The sequence below is a fragment of the Lepidochelys kempii genome, chromosome 6 (genome assembly GCF_965140265.1).
Source record: "Lepidochelys kempii isolate rLepKem1 chromosome 6, rLepKem1.hap2, whole genome shotgun sequence".
Taxonomy (NCBI): Eukaryota; Metazoa; Chordata; order Testudines; family Cheloniidae; genus Lepidochelys; species Lepidochelys kempii.
In genome coordinates, this window is record NC_133261.1 from 42,730,553 (window position 1) to 42,751,313 (window position 20,761).

Here is a 20,761-nt window from a genome sequence, read left to right on the forward strand (position 1 = left end):
AAACGGAATGCAATACATTATTTTAAATTCTCATTCTTTGTATTACACTGATTGAACATAGGTGAAAACTAAAAAATTAAGCTTCTTAAAGTAACATCAGCTTTTCTACACTGGATTTATACATAAAGTTATACATTTAAACAGGAACATTAGTAATTCACATTACAGATGTGTCATGAAGCCTACTTAACTGCATTGTGACAACTTTAAATTTACAAAGTTAAAGATATTCAGAAACTTAAATTTTCATTATGATCTTTGTATGAAGATAATTTTTGACATTGAATTCTATGCTCCATTTGAAATTAAGGACTGGAATACTATGTCTCTTTCCAAACAAAGGTTAGAAGTGTCCTTTGGTGAGAGGGACTTCATTTGGTGGTCACCCCGCTGAAAGACATTGCAGTTACCCCAACATTAAGTTTCTTTAAATCATGATATAGGGTGTATATATTGAATCAAAATCAAATTAAAAAAAGTTTAAAAAGTGTTTCATTATCTACGTAGGTTAATTAAAGAAACCACAGAATAATTAGAAATGGATGTACAAAACTATTTAAAACAATGAATTAACATACAGTTCATATGCAGCATAGCCCTGGATAAGAGTACGAAACTTTCAGTCATTCAACATTTACATTTTAGCTGCTTTTGTCCATGGTATTTAGTTGGTAGATTTCAGCATAACAAGCAAAGGAATACTAGTTATTATCCCCACAGATTGGGGATACTCCCATAAAAGTTTGTAGCTGAACAGGCATTATTTGATAATGGACGTGTAAGCGATTGTAGGTCTCCATAGTAGTTAAATCTGTAGTTGTATGGATTTCTGCCATCACCAATAGGTGATTCTTTAAAATCCTGACCCTTTACAGAAAAGGATATGAAACGTACAGAAATAAATCAGAAGGAGCTAGGTTAGGCAAAAATAATTAATTAGTGTTTGACTTTTGAACTAAAAGCAGATTTAGATGTACTTTCCCTAAGCCTTTAGCACAGCATCCAAAGTAGACTATGACTATTACAATCATGTGTTTATTTCTCACGCATTACCTTCTCTGTCATGGAGTTGAATTAACTAATGATACTATAGCAGTTGTAACCTAAGTTAGGGCAGTAAGAAAAACAAGCTCGGTGTAATCCTTAGAATAAATAAATCTTGACATTTTCTGAAAGGTTATGTGTGCAATAATATGGTAATACCTGCACAATATATCAGCACTTACCACTTGTCATTACGCTTAATCCCCAAAGTACAGCTGAATCGAAAGGATAAATTATTAATACTTAAACAACTAAATTATTTATCTCCATTTGTTATTAATTACCGCTACTAAAAATCATAAAATTACCCATATAATTTAGATCATCAATAAAAATTAAAGAATGCTTTTAAAAGTTTCCCCTCCCTAAACTATCACTTGGCTATTTTCCAATAGAAAAAACAAGGCTATTTTTCAATTAGAGATTAGATTTTGGTACTAATTTTATAACGATACAATACTTGTTTTACCATTTATAAATCCATGAAATAAGAGAAATTTTTAAAGTGGTCTATTTTAAATAAGTATATTAACTATCATTAAAAATTGTAGCAAGTACAAATGCTGCATTTATTTTGTTTTAAAGCTGAATTTGCATTTCTTGCAGTGCTTGGAGATCCAAAATTCCTACTAACTTTTTTCTGCATTTTTGATGCAGAAAGAATTTGTGATCAGGCCACTGATATGTAAAAATCTATTTATCAAATGGATTAAGCACCTCTACAACAGCTGGTAAATGGCAGAAGCCCTGAAAAATATATTCCAGGGGATTTCCACAAATCTGTGTGGCCTTCTGAAATGAACATACAAGATTAAGGCCCTAACTCAGCAATTTGATGCAGACCGCCATCTTGTGAAGAGCCCTACACTGCCTTCACTAGGATTATGACCAGGTGTAGGGGACTACTGACATAGATCTGATGGCAAAGGCCTTACTTATTGTTCATATGTTCCCTAATTTTTGTTTGCACTCATGTCAAGTTTATACTGGTTTACAATCATACTATGAATAGTTTTCAAATAATTTCATGTGCCCAACAGAAGAAAAGAAAAGTAAGAATACTTATAGTAAAAACTCACACATCTAAACACATTAGATATCTTCATCAAAAATGGTAAGGGAATGTGGAAGGTATCATTTGACCAAAGCATAAGAGTAGTATTAATTATGAATTTTGTTTTTGTGTTATTCTGTTAGAGCTTCTTTTAATAATGATGTTATTAATTTTAATACCTTACGTGTATATAATATCTTTCATCTGTAGAGCAATGTGCTTTACAAAAAAAAATTAATTAACTGTGACAACACCCACGTGAGGTAGACAAGGAAATATATTTTCACATACCACTGAAATGCAGCCACGTCTGTGACAGGACACAGAACTGAATTCAGTAGTGCACATTAACACTAACAGTGCACATTAGCAGTAAGGGGTTAATACCATAATTGAAAATACTGGATATGTCCGAAGTAAAAATTTAGCTAGGAGATCAGAATTAAAACACCCAACTCCTACTGAATGTGTCATGGGATGAATATGAGTTGTCAGGGCCTATTTATATTGTTATATATATTGTTATAACCTGCACCATCATAGACTCTGAAAACTCTACAACATTAAAAATATTTTAGTTATCTTTTAGAAGGAAGACCTCCACAACTTCCTTATAGTGAGTAGATCTGGTGATTAATTTCCAGCAGAAGTGTGTCAGGCATGTCTGACTAAGTTATTTTGGGAAACATCCACGTTAGCAGTTGAGTTTTACAACTTGCTTTAAAAGGTGGTGAAATTTAGGGCCTAGCCTTATCTCTAGTGGGAGTTCCATAATCATAGAACTTGCACCAAAACCTTCAAACCTTGTCTATATTCCAGAGTTCCACCTCAGCACAAGCAGATGTGGCAAGGAGAGGAGCTAAAAAAAAGCAATCACTGAGCTATCAGGACCTTATCCACTTAAGATCCTAACACAGCCTCAACTATAAAATATAAAGACCTTGAAACAGAAACAGAATTGAATTGGCATCTGTCTCAGAGTGTGGAGCACACATAGTGTAGGGGGAACAGATGTGTTCCTGTTCCTGAATCTTGCTCATTTGGTAAGCTTCTGCATACTGTGCCAACTGCAACTTCCAAGGTCTTTTAGGGTCAGCCCTACATATAGTACAGTAGTCCACTCTGGAAATGACAATGGCATGTATCACTTTCAGTAAGCTTGCATTTCAGGAAAAATGATCAATCAAAAGTCCAGCTGAAGATAATAGAGGCATTTATAGCTTCTGCTGCTCTCTGGGCATTCAGAAGTAATGAATAGTCTAGTAGTTTCCCTTCATCCAATCATCACACAATGAAAGGAACTACAGAAGAAGTCCAGACCTGCAAGACGTGTAGAACCAGGGGACATCTATATATTGATGGCACTTGAGTTTGTAGAGCATGAGTCTCTCACCCAGTAGTCTTACATAGATTTTGAGTAAGAAAGGCAACAAAAATTCAGGATATCACTTCACGATTCTGCAGCGGAGAACACTTGGGGAAGAGGAAGAGCTAACCATCACTATCCCTTAAAACCAGTGTGAACTATATAGGTGGAAGTCACTGTTAGAGTTTTACCATCACCGCCTTCTCAATAATCCTATGCAGGAAAGAGAAGTTTAAGAATAGATGACAATTTCTGGGATCGTTCTTGAACCTATTTAAGAGTTACAAGTACATTGCCCTCTGCCAAGGGATCATTAACTAGCTTTGATATTATCAGTAACAGATCCAGACATCCTTCAAAGATTTTCACCAATCAGGAGAGACAGGAATTCATTTGGTATGTAATGGCATTGATGTCACCCAATAGCTTTATAATTTCCTGAGGGACTGATCCAAACTTGGTTTGAGAAGGTAGTATTAGTATGCTTTCTCCCTTACACTCTGGTTCTACTTCAGCAGGACTAATGAGACTAAACCAGCAGTAGCTGATCTCTTCAATGTCAAGATGAAAGCTCTGAACGACGGGAAACCCCTACTCTGGTACTGGGCATAGAGAATCCTTGTTAGTTAGCCAGTTCACTATTCAAAACAGTTCCACTGATCACAACTTCACAGCTGCTATGAAAGGCGAGTGACTTTCTTGTTTGCCTTACATACATGGCATAGAAACATATACACACTTTGAGCTCAAACTGACTGGTTTCAGCTTTGGTTTTCTTTTTCCTTCTTATTTCATGTGCCAAAAGCTATTGGTGAGATACAGGGATCTATCTGTACAGTACATTCGTATGATAGGGCGCTCAACAAGACAAATAAACTTACTATTGCAGCATATAAAATCTATTTACATAAGACTTTTCATCGTTGATCTTAAAGTGCTTTACAAAGGCAGGTTAGCACCAGAAGCCTAATTGTAAGATAAGTAAACAAGTAGAAAGAAGTCAAGTGACTTGTCAAAGCCATGGAGCCAGTCAATGGGAGTGCTGGGAACAGAACTTGGGTTTCTTGATTCTATGTCTGGTGCCCTATGTGCTAGATCACGCAACTTCCTATTAAGTACAATGCACAGAACTCATTAGTTCTCTTCAGAGAGAGAACAAATTTTTGCCCCCATTTATAAACTATGGCTCTGAACATGCAATAAGCTCTGCGTGAGCAGCCCCCTGCACCTGCATGGAGTGCTGATAAAGCCGATGACTGCATAACTTCAGTAGATTTCCTATTACACAGTTTTAGTATGTTAATAATATGCTATCTTCTAAACTCTGTCTCTACACTGAATATATTTCACATACAGTAAATTTAAGTAGTGCAATTGTTCATCTATACTATAGAAAGGCATTTGATGGAAACGACTGTATGTTATTTATATTTTGCTAATTGTCTGGAAAATGTAATATTGACACTGTGACTTTGAACAGTTTTTTTAAAAACAAGAATCCTATGCTACAAGTTGTTCATAGCAAGCTATAAAATATGCATGCGAAATTTTAACTCAGCTCATCTAACAACCACATTTTGAATCTGTTTTTTCATTCTATATTTGAAAATCATAACAAAATTGCTGAACAGCATGTATTTCAAACTGCGTGACTTAAGGAAATCTTTAATATTCTCATTGGGAATTGTTCATTATAGAAACAGGATTAAAAGGATGATGACCCCAAAAAATGCATCTTTTGTTCTCATTTTGACTGAAAAAATTCACTGTGGTATGTTTACCAATTTAGAAACGGCTGGATTTTCTGCAACATCAGATCCTTAAATGATCCTTAAATGGAATGTATGTAATTCACAGATAGTCAAAGCACAGTTCTTGCCTACATAAATAATTACTAATACATAAATCTCAAACAGAGCATGGAGCTCTTTTTGTAATCAAGTGGCAGGTTAAAAATAATAAAGTTTAAAATAATTTTACACTAATCCCTTATTGAGTATAAAATTATAGGCTGTCATCAGGAGCAGGCTGGCAAAACTAGGTCCAGATGGGAGACTGCTGGGAAAAAAGCTGAGGTAGGTGGGAAAATGATTGGAAGCTGATGAAGACATGACTGCTCCCTCTGCTGGCAAGGCCCTCACCTGCTTTAATTTTTAACTAATGACTAGCGTTTCTTTAATTATTTAGGATATAGCCAATAAATAATGCACAATGTTCCTTCCTCAGTCTGTTGCTGTGCGTTTGCACATTTTTGAACTCATGGTGCCCTATTTTACTAGAATAATTTGTTATAACATAAGGTTATCACATGGTTATCAAGATACCATTACTGATATTATATTTTAACTGCACTCAGCACAGAAGATGATAATATTCTATTTACCTTTATAAAAATACTGATTCTGTTTTTTAAAAAGCAATGTGTATTTCATGTTTAATTTGCACACTTCATAATACTATGATTGTGTATCTGTATTCTGTACTTGCTCATCATTATACAGTAATGAGATAACATAAAAAGAAACAGTCTACCATACAGACATACAGAATTGCATATGTCACACCAAAACAGCATAGTTCTAGCACTAATATATCTGATAATTTAATATCAGAGCTCATGTGCATTATACATCATTGAACAGGAAGTTTTTAGAGCTTTTTACACTAAAACTTCCTAAAATATACATAAAATGTATTCTTTACTTGATTTGCAATGTATTTTAATAGTTGCAGTAAGAACATTTTATTAAAAATCTGTTCCAGAAATCTGGCCTACAATCAGAATCTCCCAGAACAGGAGGGATCAGCTTTTTCGCCCACTGTTCTCATCTGAATCCTGGCTGAAAAGCTACTCCAGCTCCCAGGTTTCCAGAAGGCTCCATCCCAGGAATCCTCGCCTGCCATTTGGTTTGCTGATTTTAATCTCACAGGACTGTCTTACAGTGGTTCCACTATGCTGAACTGGCACTTGCTTCTAGAAGTGAGTTATTATTAAACTTGTAGGTCAATTGTGGCACTAACAACTCTTTGGAAGCTTTCAGCCACAGTGTACAATTTGCTGGTCTAATTAAATATTAATTCTAAGTGTTACATTTTGTGGCTAAGAGCTTTTATTTTCCATCATCAGTCTGGAAGAGAAAGAGGTTACAAGGCTAATTTAATCTTTTTTCCCCTAGCATTAAAGCTTAACTACATAGGGCACAAAAACATCATTAAAGATGTAGCATTTCTTTATATTACAATTATCATGTAATTAATAGAGCAGGTCTAAAACAGAAAGATGTAAATTGAGAGCTGATCTAGAAACTTCAGCTTTTAAAACAACATCAACAGTTCATATATAAAATGTCACTGTAACAAACTATTGCACATTTTAGAATGCCATTCTTCACAGAAAATACATGTACAACAATTTAAATAGAAAGTAGGCTAACACAAATTGTTGTCATTTATACTGATAGACAACACACAAAAAAGATTTAAAACAACATTTGCCTGGCCTTATTACAAAAGCCTATCATACTATTTATGTAAAAAGCTAACATCACTTTAGAAAAATATAAACAGGACCTAACAAAATTATTTGCTAAAAGCAGATAATACATCCTGAATTTTTTTAAGTTTCCTTTCCTCGTTTTTGTTATCACTGTCCAAATGGGCTCAAAAATAAGCCCCCTCCCTTCTGCTTCATGACAGTTGTGTCCACGCCTGGACACTGGGCATTATATTAACTACTTAGTCCAGCAGCCAAAAGATTCCATATGCTGGAACAGATGACTATCTCCATACTGTGATGGGACATTTAACTATTTAGATCTATGCTGCATTTGAAAACTTTAGGCCTAAATTTTGTTTCAATTTTTTTTAAAAGCTGTCCAATCTTTAAAATTATTTTCAGAGTAGATGGATACATAAAGTGAAATGTTACTATGCTGCATTTAATCATTTGTTTTAGTTTTATGATTTGTTTATAGTTTTATTTTAGAAAACCAAACCGTACCCACTTTTCTATATACAAAGGTGCATACACACATTGCATACAGAAGATGGCCATAATTGTGATGGTGAGGAGTGCCATTTTGCCATAAATAGGTACACATATACTTTGCCTATTCTGCCATAAATAGGTACACATATACTTCTGAAGGGAAAAAAGTCTGAAACAAGACATAAGCAATATAATATAATGTATATGCACACGTCTATTTCCATATGTTGCGTGACAGTCTTTGGTTATAGTATATATGAGCCACTTAAGCCGCAATAAATATATAGTTATGAAGAAAGCAAAAATAAGTCAAGTATATATGGTATCTATGATCCAAATAGCCAGAAGAGGATCCCTATAAAATGGCTACCAGATGGAAAAAACAGTATATACTTTGGTAGCCACTTTATACTGATTGTATGAAAGTACAAAATGCTACAATTTCTTCTGTAACTTAACAAGTGAATGTAACAAACACATATTATTTGAAAACAAAACTATTTACAGCAACATGATTTAATTTTAAATTATATATTTTCTTCAAGCCTCTATTTGACCTTAATTTTTAATAAGCTTTTATATGTGTAGAAAAAAAATAGTATCCAGAAGAATATCTGTGTACCTCAAAATGGTTTAGAACAAGGATGATTATCAACCTAGCATATCTGCATCATAAATCCATGATACTATACACTTCTTTGTATGGTTGTTACTTTAGAATATTTTCTACATGTGATTGTGTATTCAATATTAAATCAACACAATAAAATGTAACAAACTTACAACTCTCATACTTTCCATTTTTAAGATTGTTAAAAGGTTGTTAAGCTGAGGTATAAAAGTTGTATGACTGATGGTTGTGGCACAAATTTCTACATAATGGGCACATCTTCATGTTATTCAACATTTTATACTTGTGAACTCACAAAATATGTTAGTTCTGCAGCATGGAATCATTCTTAGATCTTGTTTTAAGAATAAAGATTTCACACAGACAGTCTCAAGCTGTAGGAGTTCACATCTCATAATCTTATATTATTATTAGTAGTAGCAGGTTCTAAAGCACTCTCTTGCTTGATTTATAGAGTTTAGCTGCTAAAATACTCAGCATGGACACAAAAGCCTATGGATGTGAAAAGGTTTGTTTCTGATTTTTTTCTACACTGAAACATACTGTAACATGTATTCACTTCAGTGAATTCAAAGCACCAGCACATTAATATTGTAGGAGATTAATTTTTAAACGTATCAGATGAAATAAAGAAAATACCACACTAAACAGAACCTCATTAGACTCTCTCAAGAGGAGTACTATAACAAGGCTTATTCATACTTTTCATTAGTCAATTAATTTCCCCTGGTACATGCTGACTAATACGGTTGGTGGCAGTTCTTTCCAATGAGGTGGCTTCATATTTAAAAGAAGGGACATCTGTAATGAAAGAACTGAGATTCTTTCAAGGAACAAATTGATATCATCATAATTTATCTGATCATCACATATTCAAAAGTTTGCTTGTGCACTTGACTGACATGGAACTTGCCACAAATGTATAAAAAGCTGCTGTAACTAATATTTTGGGGAAAAACTTGACACTGGATTTGCAGCAAAGTATGACAAGGTAACTAATTACATAATTTCTAGTAATTTTTGAAAAAAAATAACGGGCAGACTTTTTAGTTTCTATCTATCTACTTTACCCTTAGGGCTTCCAACAGTGCCCATCACTGTAGCATTAGAGTCCTTTGTATTATCTGCTACTGCATAAATACTTTTGCTATGATTGTACTCTACAATGAGCAAATTATCAAAATACAACATAATAAAATACCTCACTCATTTTTATGTAATTTCTCAAATTTGGAAAGCTTGAAGAACAGTCCACTTGATCATCAGTTATTTTAAAAATTGACATTCTCCCTTCTTAAATGTGCAACTGCATTTCACAGGCACAGTGCATTTTCAAGCAGCGATGGAAAAACTTGAAAAGTAACCGTCCATAACTATATAAATCATAATTCATAAGAATATCAATATTTATTACCTGACAGACTGTTTCAGATAAGAGTGCTTTCAATCACTACAAAATATCAATCAAGTAAAACTTGTCACACATCATGCATTCAAATAAACTGGGTACATTTTTAGTGTCATTTCTGAAATTCCTCTGCCAACATAATGTACTCCTACATTATTCAGTCAAGAAATATGAAGTGAGAAATGTCTTTTTTTGTCAAGCACACAGTTTTCCACTAGAAATCTCTGCAACTGTAAACACTATTACAGATGACTATGTTCTATGGTGGATTATAATTTTACCAAATAATTCTGAAAAAAAAATCTTCAAAAATTCTGATTCCTTGAAAATAATGTTGCACATGTCAGAAAAAGTTTGGAACTTTTAAGTGACTCTGCCATCAACAGGCAGTCTTTGGGTTACTTAGGAGTAGAGAAGACTGAGAAACTTCAGAAGGACCTATCAAACCTAGGTGAATGAAAATCATATAACGGCACATGAAATTCAAAGTTGATAAATACAAGGTAATGAATACTTGAAGGAGTAGCCTGAACTACTCATATATATCGCTGGGTTCTAAATCACTGAGGAAAAAACTGCGTATTATTGTGGATAGTTCAATGAAAATCACTGTTCACTGTCCAGTGGTGGTTAAAAGAGCCAAAAACATTGTTAGAACGTCTAAACAACTGGTTAATAATGGTAGCTATATAAATCAAAAGGCATGAAGAGTGACTTAAGAAGACTGGGACTGTTTAAGAAGTAGATTAATAGGAGGTAACATGAGGGAGACATACAAAATAATGGATAACATACAGAGAAAGTAAATTGAATGGTCCTATTCACTGGCTCACAATTCAAGAACAAGGGGATATTCAATTAAATGGAAAGGCAACAAATTTAAATACTGAACAAATACACTAAACATAATTCACTTGTAGAACTCATTGCCAGAGTATATCATTGACGCCAAGCACTTAGAAGGATTAAAAAAATAACTAAACATTTATAAGAATAAGAACTTCCATAGTAACATTAGGTAGAATTATTTTTAAAATATAAGCAACAGAAACCTCATGCTTTAAGGTATAAACTAACCACCAACTGGTGGGATTGTGAAGAAACTTTCCTCACTGAAATGTTATTCAATAAGTTGTCAACTATAGGTTTTTTTGCACCTTTGTTTGGAGCCCTGGTACAGGCCATTGTCTGAGACAGGATAGTTAGAACAGACAGACCATTAATGTGATCTGCTTTAATATTCCTATATTTCTAAGAAGAAACTTGTTAAAATTTAAAACCGATCAATGGGGGGTTATTTTCGTTATGGTCACAGCATGGAAACAGAAATAAGATTCTATTGTAGCTTGAAACTTATTTATCATTTAAAATGTACCCCCATGTAAATTACATATATAAATGCAATTTCCCTTTCAGAATCAGCTATCAAACTATTTCGCAGACAAAAGATAATTTAGTCAAAATCTGATAGAAATGGAATAGCAGTAAAGTGAATAATTCTGTAGCGTTTAACACACTTTATGAAAAACGTGCATTATATAGCATTTTGACTTTTAGATTTGACCAAAAAAAACATAAGCTAAATATAATGATATATTCTTGGTAATATCAAATTTAACAGGTGTATAGAAATACACTTGAAGTACATGTTTTCATTTTTTTAAAAAAAAAAAACCAAACACCGTACTTTACTTTTTTAATCCACTAAGAAACACCAGCAATGGCATTGCGAGTAGTCGAGTTGTGAGACTGTGAACAGCTGCTGTTATTATAACTAAAGGTCTGCCTACTGCTTGAGCCTGAGAGACCACATGTTCAGCTGTCCTCTCATCTTGCCATCCTCACCAATTAACTATTAACATGGAGGGCTGTACACATGCTCTCGGGGGCTCTTTAACAGGCTTCTTGGAGAGTGGAACAACTACACAGCAGGGCTCTGGGAACTGAGTAATGTGGGATATAGGGAACCTTTAGCAGCTTTGCTCCTCCTAATGACAGTTCACTCTAGTGCTTAAAAGAGGATGCATTAAGTTTAATCATTTTCACAACTGTTCAATGCAATCTATGGGAGCAGATACTGCAAAAAGACTAAAGTTTCTGGGTTTTTTTCCAGAATACTTGAGCTTTTATTGTGGAGTAGACATGTTAAATTGGACAGCAAAGTTACAGCATACTAATGTATATGAGATTTTATTTCAATCTTAACTACATAATTAAATTAGGCAGGTGCATTTTACGGATTATGGAATTGCACAACAGAACTCATCACTAGTCCTAACAAGTAAATTTATCTGAAGTGCACACACAACATATTAGATCCAAACTTTTTAGTTGCCCTTCGCAATGTTAGTTTGAAAAGTCACATTTTAACATCAGTTCTGAATCAACCTCACTATTTTTTCTTTACAATTTCCTTAACTATGTGTTGCTTGCCTACAATGAAATTAAACATAGGAAGTAAGCCAAAACTGTGAGAACAGCTAATCATCAATGTACAAGCCTGAAAGAATGTTAAGAACTAAAAATTGAAAGCTGATTGGCTGCTTTACTGACATAATCTGCTAGAAAGGACAAGTACAACAGAAAGTAAATATACTAGAGCAAAATTCTGTCCTTGCATGGGTGTAAATCAAGGCAGATTTTACTCCATTGTATGTAAACATGAAGAGAAAATAATAAATGCCTCAATTCCTGATCCTGCAAGTACATAGGTCTGGGAGTGTTCAGCACAACACACTTCACTGACCAGTGCTGGTATCTCTTTCAAATTTAGAAAAAACAGTGTTTTGTCCCAGTTTTGGTACATTTTTGAAGACTCTGTTAAACTGAAGGAGCCACTAGTTAACCTGAGCTGCCTAAACTGAGTGTGCTGACTGAGGGAATGTGCCTTAGGATCAGCTCCCTCCACCTTACCCAGCATATGTTGCCCCGTTGCCCTCCCCTACCCCCCAGGCATATAGTGGCCAGATTAATTGAAAGACATGAAATCCTATGGCATATGACAGCAATCTCAACTTCCCAGATATGTTTTGGGGGGGAAAAGGAGGAGATCCTGTTTTTTATAAATGTTCAGAGACATTTCTTGTCACCTCATGCTGCTCAAAGACTCCCAGGCACACTTTTCTGATTCCCCCAACAAAACTCTCCTAAGTAAACTCTTCCCTCACACACCTAGCTTCACAGTATACAGACATATTTCATGCAATTAAGATTTAACAATTCATCCCCCGCCCTGAACCCAAGTACCAACTTTCTGGCCCAATTTACAGTATATATCTCAATTCTGCCAGTTCTCTTCTTCACTTTCCAGGTCAGGTCCTCTAGTCTAATCCATGTCCCACTCATTCACCAGCATTTCACTGTTCTTTCTATGCACCTCATCACTGTCTCACACTCACATCAGATTCCAAATTTCTCTATGCATTCTCTTTTTCCTAATATGGTCTGCTATAAAACACTAACATTTGCACCATAAGGCCCTCATTATCTTCTGCCACTCCTCCTCGCTGTTTTCAACTCCTACATTTCTTCACCTCATTTACTCATTAGTAGGAAGATCCAGGACACTTGGGCAGAAGCAGTCTTTGCAGAAGACTTTGGGGCCCTTGTTCCATCAGTTCTAATTTCAAGAACTGTCTAAGGAATTACCATTCATAACTGCTCATATGCCAGACCTGCTGTTCAATTTAGAGAGGAGGGAGAGCAGAAAAAGGACCTGCGCCAATGTTGAGGAAGTCATGTTAGGAGAAACAGCAAAGGGACACACTGATCCATTCCCTTACCATCCCTTCTGTTGGCTAGGGAAAACTCAACTCTACTGACACACTGTGGTGGAGGAGCAGATACATCCACAGACTCAGGGTGTCAAGTGAATGGCAAGCAAATTCTTTCTTTGGAGCAACATGTAGTCACTTTTGTGGAATGGCCTTAGGTACTAGCCCAAGCATGCCTATACACACACACATGCTCACACCAACATAATCACAGGATCAAAACAGAAGAAACAGTTTAAAAATGGCTATACTGTCCCATTGTTTTTAGTGGGACTGAGGCCACATGCTTCCCACAGTTAAGATGACTGCTATTTCTCTACCCCCTGTGCAGCAAGAAGTTTAGTAAAGATGGTCATTACCTCCAATCTTCCCAATAAATGAATGAATCCAAACTGCCCTTAAGGAAGAGTGTGGCACCAAATGCTGTGAGGATTCAGAAAAGAGCACTGCCAGGAGCAGCTAAATATGGTATAGGTGTGACAGGGAAGGTAAGAGGGTGAAAATGTGCTAGGGAATGTGGCATGCATGTATATACAGGAGATCATAGAGGGACGCAGGAGAGAGTCTGGATGAACAGGGAGAATGTAGGGAGAATGTGTGGGGTAGGAGACTAAGACATAAAACTCCTTGCACTGGGACAATTTGAAACCACTGTGCCTTTAGCTAAAATACAATTGGAATGGGAAGGTTTAAAAGGTATTTTAAATGTTAGGATATTGGATACCATTCCAGCAGATGTGTTGGTTGGTAATGATATACTGTCTGTGTCCAAAGCTGAAAATATAATAACTTGTAGTAATACGGAATATAGCTCAATGGTATAGCAGCTGAGGTGGGGAGACAACATTTCCAGCTCCTGCTCAGCAGAAAATGGCAGCGTGTCTCTTGGAGCATGTGGGGTGGGAAAGCGGGGGAGGGGGGGTTACCTTATGTACCTCAGACAACTCTTTGTGCTGGCAGAAGCCAAGAATTTATAGCAGAAAAGAGAGCACGCCCCTCCCTAGAAAGCATATGGGAAATCATCCTCAGTGGGACCCCATCTAAGGAAAACGGGAAGGTTTTTTGCAGAAGAGGGAAAACTATAGAGAGACCCCTTTGGGGAATAACAAAAGTCCTGCGGAAGCTTATAAACAACTGATTGTGCCTCCTATCATGGGAAGTTAATGTTGTCAGTCCATGACTGCCCTAGTGCAGGTCACTCAGATTTCAGAGAGGACACATGAGAAGTTAAAGAAGAATTTTTATTAACCAAATATTCAGACTGAGGTCACAGACCACTGTAGGTTTTGTAACTTATGCCTGAAGCACAAGAGGGCTCCACAAGGCTCCCCTACGCTGCTTACCTGTAATGGGAGGTATTTTTTTAGGCTGGCTGTGGATATTGTTGGCCCTATGCCCTGGCCAACCCAGAGAGGAAAGAAATATATTTTGGTAGCAGTGGACTTCGCCACTAGATACCCAGAGGCAGTTGCTCTAATAGAGGCTGACACAACAGCTAAAGCTTTGCTCTCTATATTCAGCCGAGTAGTTTTCCCAAAGGATACTGTATCATATTGGGGGTCAAATTTCATGTCCCAGTTATTTAGTGAATTATAGTGAATATGTGGGGTACAACAGCTGAGATCTGCCCCATAGCACCCAGAAACAAATGGATTAGTTGAAAGGCTCAACAGAAGTCTAAGGTTTATGCTGGGAATGAATGTAAACACAAGGGAAAGTAACTGGAATGAAATGCTACCCCCTATACTATTTGCTTGTAGGGAGGCACCCCAAGAGTCCACAGGCTTTGCCCCATTTAATCTTCTGTATGGGAGAAAGGTCACAGGTCATCAGGATCTACTAGGGATTCTTGGGAGGATGGCTCTGAAGCAGAGGGGGAACCAGTGACTAAACATGTACAGCAGTTCAGAAAGGAGTTAAGGGACATGATGGAAGTAGTTCAAATGAACCTCACTAAAAGCCATGCTACACAGAAGGCATAGTATGGCCACAATGCTTGTGAATGCTTGTTAGAGTGGGGTCTTGGTGATGTTACTCACTGTAAAAAGGTACAAAATGCGAAACTCATAGAGGGACCTTCTGAGATTGTGGAAAGGATTAATGAGGTCCCTTGCAACATAAAGACCCCACAGCAAGGTTGCTTCACAGATTCTGCATGCTAATAGATTTAAAGTCTATCACAATACAGAAGCCATTATGAACATGTTGTGCTGAGGAGGATTCTGAGACAATAAATCTCATCAATTTGATAGCTGAATGCCATGGTGACACATCACTAGAGAACACTGAGGTATATAAAGAGTTAAAACAAACTGAAAGGGCAGAAATTTTGACTGTGCTGCAAACTCATAAGCAGGTGTTCTCTAGCATACCAGGTCTGACTCATAGGATGGTCCATCAGATTGACACTGTGGTAATCTGATTTTGGATATACCAATTCCAGAGCTTAATGCTCTCTTTTTATGTAGTATACAGTGGTCACATTGTCCAACATGATCTAAACATGCTGTGCACAGAGGCAGGCTTTTTGTAGGCATTTTGTACTACTGGCGTTTGAGGGATTAAATGTGTAAATTTGACTCCTGTTGGGATCATGAACCTTGAGCCACATAATCATCCAGATGTACTCCTCAGCCCAATAGAGAGGTTGTGTTGCAACAAAAGTGGACTTTTCTAGGTTTGCTTGAAGTCCTAAGGATTGAAGGAGGTTATATAGAGAGGACCACTGATTGTACCTTTTGGTATGATAAACCAGTAGCAGACAGTCATCTAGGTAAGGAAATACAGGGTTGCTCTGGTGGCATAGTGTGCTGCTACCACGGACAACACCTTTGTGAAAATTCTGGGAGTTGTCAAGAGGCTGAAGGGAAGAACTTTGTACTGATAATGATCCAGGCCCACCATGAAACACAGGAATATCTTGTGTGTTGGATGAATGTCTATATGGAAATAGGCATTTTTCAAATCAAGAGCTGCAAACTGGTTGCCTTTATTTAGTGAGGGGATTTTAGAGGTCAGGGTGGTTCATCCTGAATAGCATATGAAGACATTCAGTTGTCTGAGATCTAGGATGGGTCTCCAGCTTCCCTTCTTTTTTTTTAGGAAAGAGGAAATCTGAAACTGAAGGCATACACCAGAGGAGTGTTGATACACCTCCAGTCACACTGGCAACATGTGAAAAATAGAAATGGTTGTGATTTTCAGGAGCACTGAGTGCCTGTAACACCAATTTAACAGGAATTGCGGGCACTCATCAGCTTTGCAAATTGCAATGTTGACATGAGAGGCATATATTTAAACATTGAATGTTTGTTAACCATAGTCCTATCAAATTTATGCATAACTCTATTCACTGTGAATGCTGTTTTTTCTTTTATGAGCTGCAGCACTTTTTACAGAAGAAGGTTTTCACATTTGTCCTTTTACTAAAAACTATTGTTCCAGAAAACAAATTAAGACTTAGTATACTTCTTAGTATACTTATTATTACCCCTCCCATTTTACAGCTGGGAAAATTACTCAGAGACAGATTAACTGACTTTCTTGTGATCACGTTGGAAATTTATGGCCGAATTAGGGAGCAAACCCAGATCTCCCAGTTCTAGTTTTACTGCCTTTTGAAATCAGTGGGAATGCAGCACTTTGCCTAACAGAATTGGACCTTCTATAACAGAGGTGGGCAAACTATGGCCGGGGGCCACATCCGGCCCGTGGGACCGTCATGACCAGCCCTTGAGCTCCCGGCAGGGAAGGCTAGCCCCCCGGCCCTTCCCATGCTGTTCCCCCTCCCCTTCAGCCTCAGGTCACCGTGCCGCCCTCACTCTGGCTGGCGGGGCTGCGAGCTCCTACTCGGCAGCACGGCGGCGTGGCTCCCAGACATTCTGCTTTGAGCAGCATGGTAAGGGAGCGGGGAGGTTGGATAAGGGGCGGGGGGTCCCGGGGGGTAGTCAGGGGACAGTTGGATGGGGTGGGGGTTCGGACGCAGTCTAGGGATGGGAAACGCGGTCGGGGGGGGGGGGGGGTTGGATAGGCGTGGAAGTCCCGGGGGGCCTGTCAGGGGGTGGGGTGTGGTTAGGGAGTGGGGAGTCCCGGGAGGTGGTGGTCAGGGGACAAGGAGCAGGGGGGGTTGGATGGGTGGGGGGCTTGTGAGGGGGGCAGTCATGGGGCGGGTTGTGAGGGGGGCAGTCATGGGGCGGGTTGTGAGGGGGGCAGTCATGGGGCGGGTTGTGAGGGGGGCAGTCATGGGGCGGGAAGTGGGAGGGGGAAGAGGCCAGGCTGTTTGGGGAGGCACAGCCTTCCCTACCCCGCCCTCTATACAGTTTTGGAACCCTGATGTGGCCCTCAGGCCAAAGAATTTGTCCACCCCTGTTCTATAAGTTCTGCGTCTTTTATTTTATATATATTAAAGTCATATGACAGCTATACCTGTATCTAAGCCATTACAATATTCAGGTGTTTCTAGATAATGCAATGTATTGCTACATCACAAAAGCACAGAAGAAATGCGGTAACATTATTTTAAATCTATCTTTAAAACACAAGATGCTAAGCTGAAGGATGCCTATTTGGAATGTCTTAAATTGGTTTTATTCTCTTGGCTCACTCAGAAAGTTTATGAATTATTTTTATTTGCTAGTAATTACTGAAAGATAAATTCAGCATCTAAATAATGTTGAAGACCCTACTGTATGTCAGAGGAAAATATAATACATGAGGTAAAATTTCATCTAGAAATCAATTTGCTACTGATGCAAAACAACTGCAACAGGATGCAATTTTCAAAATCATTCAAGACACTTCAATCCATTTTGCTCATTAAGTGTCCACTAACTCATTAACTTTTTTTGTGCATACTAAACCATGTACAACAAATTATGGAAAGAAGCAATTATAATATTCCTACCTGGATAAGATGGGCTGGCACTGTGATTATGCAGGCTGACAAAGACATTCTGAGGAGACCACGGAGAACATACAGAAACTTTGTGAGGCTATGAATATCTTCCGGATTATCAGCGCAACAAATGTCATCTCCCCACAACACTGAACCAAGGCTCTGAATTCCTATCCGCAGAATATTTTTTTGTTTTTTCTAGAGAAGATGAAAAAAAAATAGAATGACTAATTTTTATTTCTCACATTAAGAGGAAAAACACCTTGCATCAAATGGATAGGTAATTTTTAGAACTTCTGTAATTTATATTATGTATGCCCATAGTAACTAAATACTTTGAAGTAAGCATGTGATAGCATAAGAGAGCCCAGAGAGGGAAAAAAAATGTATAGTAGTACCAATTTTTGCATCAATGGCAAATTTGCATCAGTAATGACAGACAGATAAAAAGTGACAAGTGCTTATATACAAATGATAGAAGTCTAAATAATAAGATGGATGAACTAGAGTGTCTCGTATTAAATGAGGATATTGATATCATAGGCATCACAGAAACTTCGTGGAATGAGGATAATCAATGGGATACAGTAATACCAGGGTAAAAAATATATCAGAAGGACAGAACAGGTCAGGCTGGTAGGGGAGTGGCATTATATGTGAAACAAAGCAGAGTTAAATGAAGTAAAAACCGTAAATGAATCAAACTGTACCATAGAATCTCTATGGATAGTATTTCCATGCTTGAATAATAAGAAGATAGCAGTAGGGATATACTACTGACCACCTGACCAGGATGGTGATAGTAACTGTGAAATGCTCATGGAGATTAGAGAGGCTACAAAAATAAAAAACTCAGTAATAATGGGGGATTTCAGCTATCCCCATGTTGACTGGGTACATGTCACCTCAGGACGGGATGCAGAGATAAAGTTTCTTGACACCTTAAATGACTGCTTCTTGGAGCAGCTAGTCCTGGAACCCACCAGAGAGGAGAGCCAATTCTTGTTTTAGTCCAAGTGGAGCACAGGATCTGGTCCAAGAGGTGAATATAGCTGGACCGCTTGGTAATAGTGACCATAATATAAACAAACATCCCTGTGACAGGGAAAACATCACAGCAGCCAACACAGTAGCATTTCATTTCAGAAAGGGGAACTACACAAAAATGAGGAAGTTAGTTAAACAGAAATTAAAAGTGACAGTGCCAAAAATGAAATCCCTGCAAGCTGCATGGAAACTTTTTAAAGACACCATAATAGAGGCTCAACTTAACCATATTAAAAAACATAGTAAGAGAACCAAAAAAGCACCACTGTGGCTAAATAACAAAGTAAAAGAAGCAGTGAGAAGCAAAAAGGTATCCCTTAAAAAGTGGAAGTTAAATCCTAGTGAGGAAAATAAAAAGGAGCATAAATTCTGGCAAATGAAGTATAAAAATATAATTAAGAAAACCAAAAAAGAATTTGAAGAACACCTAGCCAGAGACCTGAAAAAGTAATAGCAAAAAAAAAAAAATTAAGTACATCAGAAGCAGAAAGCCTGCTAAACAACCAGAGGGGCAACTGAATGATCGAGATATTAAAGGAGCACTTAAGGATGATAAGGCCATTGTGGAGAAACTTTTTTGTTTCAGTCTTCACAGCTGAAGATGTGAGGGAATTCCCAAACCTGAGCCATTCTTTTTAGGTGACAAAATCTGAGGAACTGTCCAAGATTGAGGTGTCATTAGAGGAGGTTTTGGAACAAATTGATAAATTAAACAGCAATAAGCCACCAGGACCAAATGGTATATCACCCAAGAGTTCTGAAGGAACTCAAACGGGAAATTGCATAACTACTAACTGTGGTTTGTAACCTATCATTTAAATCACCTTCTGTACCAAATGACTGGAGGATAGCTAATGTGATGCCAATTTTTAAAAAGGACTCCAGAGGTGATCCTAGCATTTACAGGCCAGTAAGTCTGACACCAGTAGCAGGCAAACTGGTTGAAACTACAGTAAAGAACAGAATTGTCAGACACATAGATGAACATAATTTGTTGGAGAAGAATCAACATGGTTTTTGAAAAGGGAAATCATGCCTGAACAATCTACTAGAATTCTTTGAGAGGGTCAACACACATGTGGACAAAGGGGATCCGGCGGATATAGTGTACTTAGATTTTCAGAAAGCCTTTGACAAGGTCCCTCACCAAAGGCTCTTAAGCAAAGTAAGCTGTGATGGGATAAGAGGGAAGGTCCTCTCATGGACTGGCAACTAGCTAAAAGATAGGAAACAAAGGGTAGGAATAAATGGTCAGTTTTCAGGATGGAGAAAGGTTAATAGTGGTGTCCCCCAGGGATCTGTACTGGGAACAGTCCTATTCAACATATTCATAAATGATCTGGAAAAAAGAGGTAAACAGTGAGGTGGCCACATTTGCAGATGATCTAAAGCTACTCAAGATAGTTAAGTCCAAAGCAGACTGCAAAAAGCTACAAAGGGAGCTCACAAAACTGGGTGACTGGGCAACAAAATGGCAGATGAAATTTAATGTTGATACATGCAAAATAATGCACATTGGAAAACATAATCCCAACTATACATATAAAATGATGGGG

General features: G+C 37.4%; 1 protein-coding gene across 5 annotated transcripts in view; it reads right to left on the minus strand.

The window, feature by feature from the left end:
* Positions 1–20,761, minus strand: part of ELP4 (elongator acetyltransferase complex subunit 4) — a 268,802-nt gene that overhangs the window by 156,785 nt on the left and 91,256 nt on the right. For all 5 annotated transcript variants that reach the window (XM_073347771.1, XM_073347772.1, XM_073347769.1 and 2 more), the window contains one exon: positions 18,168–18,356. In XM_073347771.1, coding sequence (XP_073203872.1) covers positions 18,168–18,356 — 189 coding nt within the window. The remainder of the gene's footprint in view (positions 1–18,167; positions 18,357–20,761) is intronic.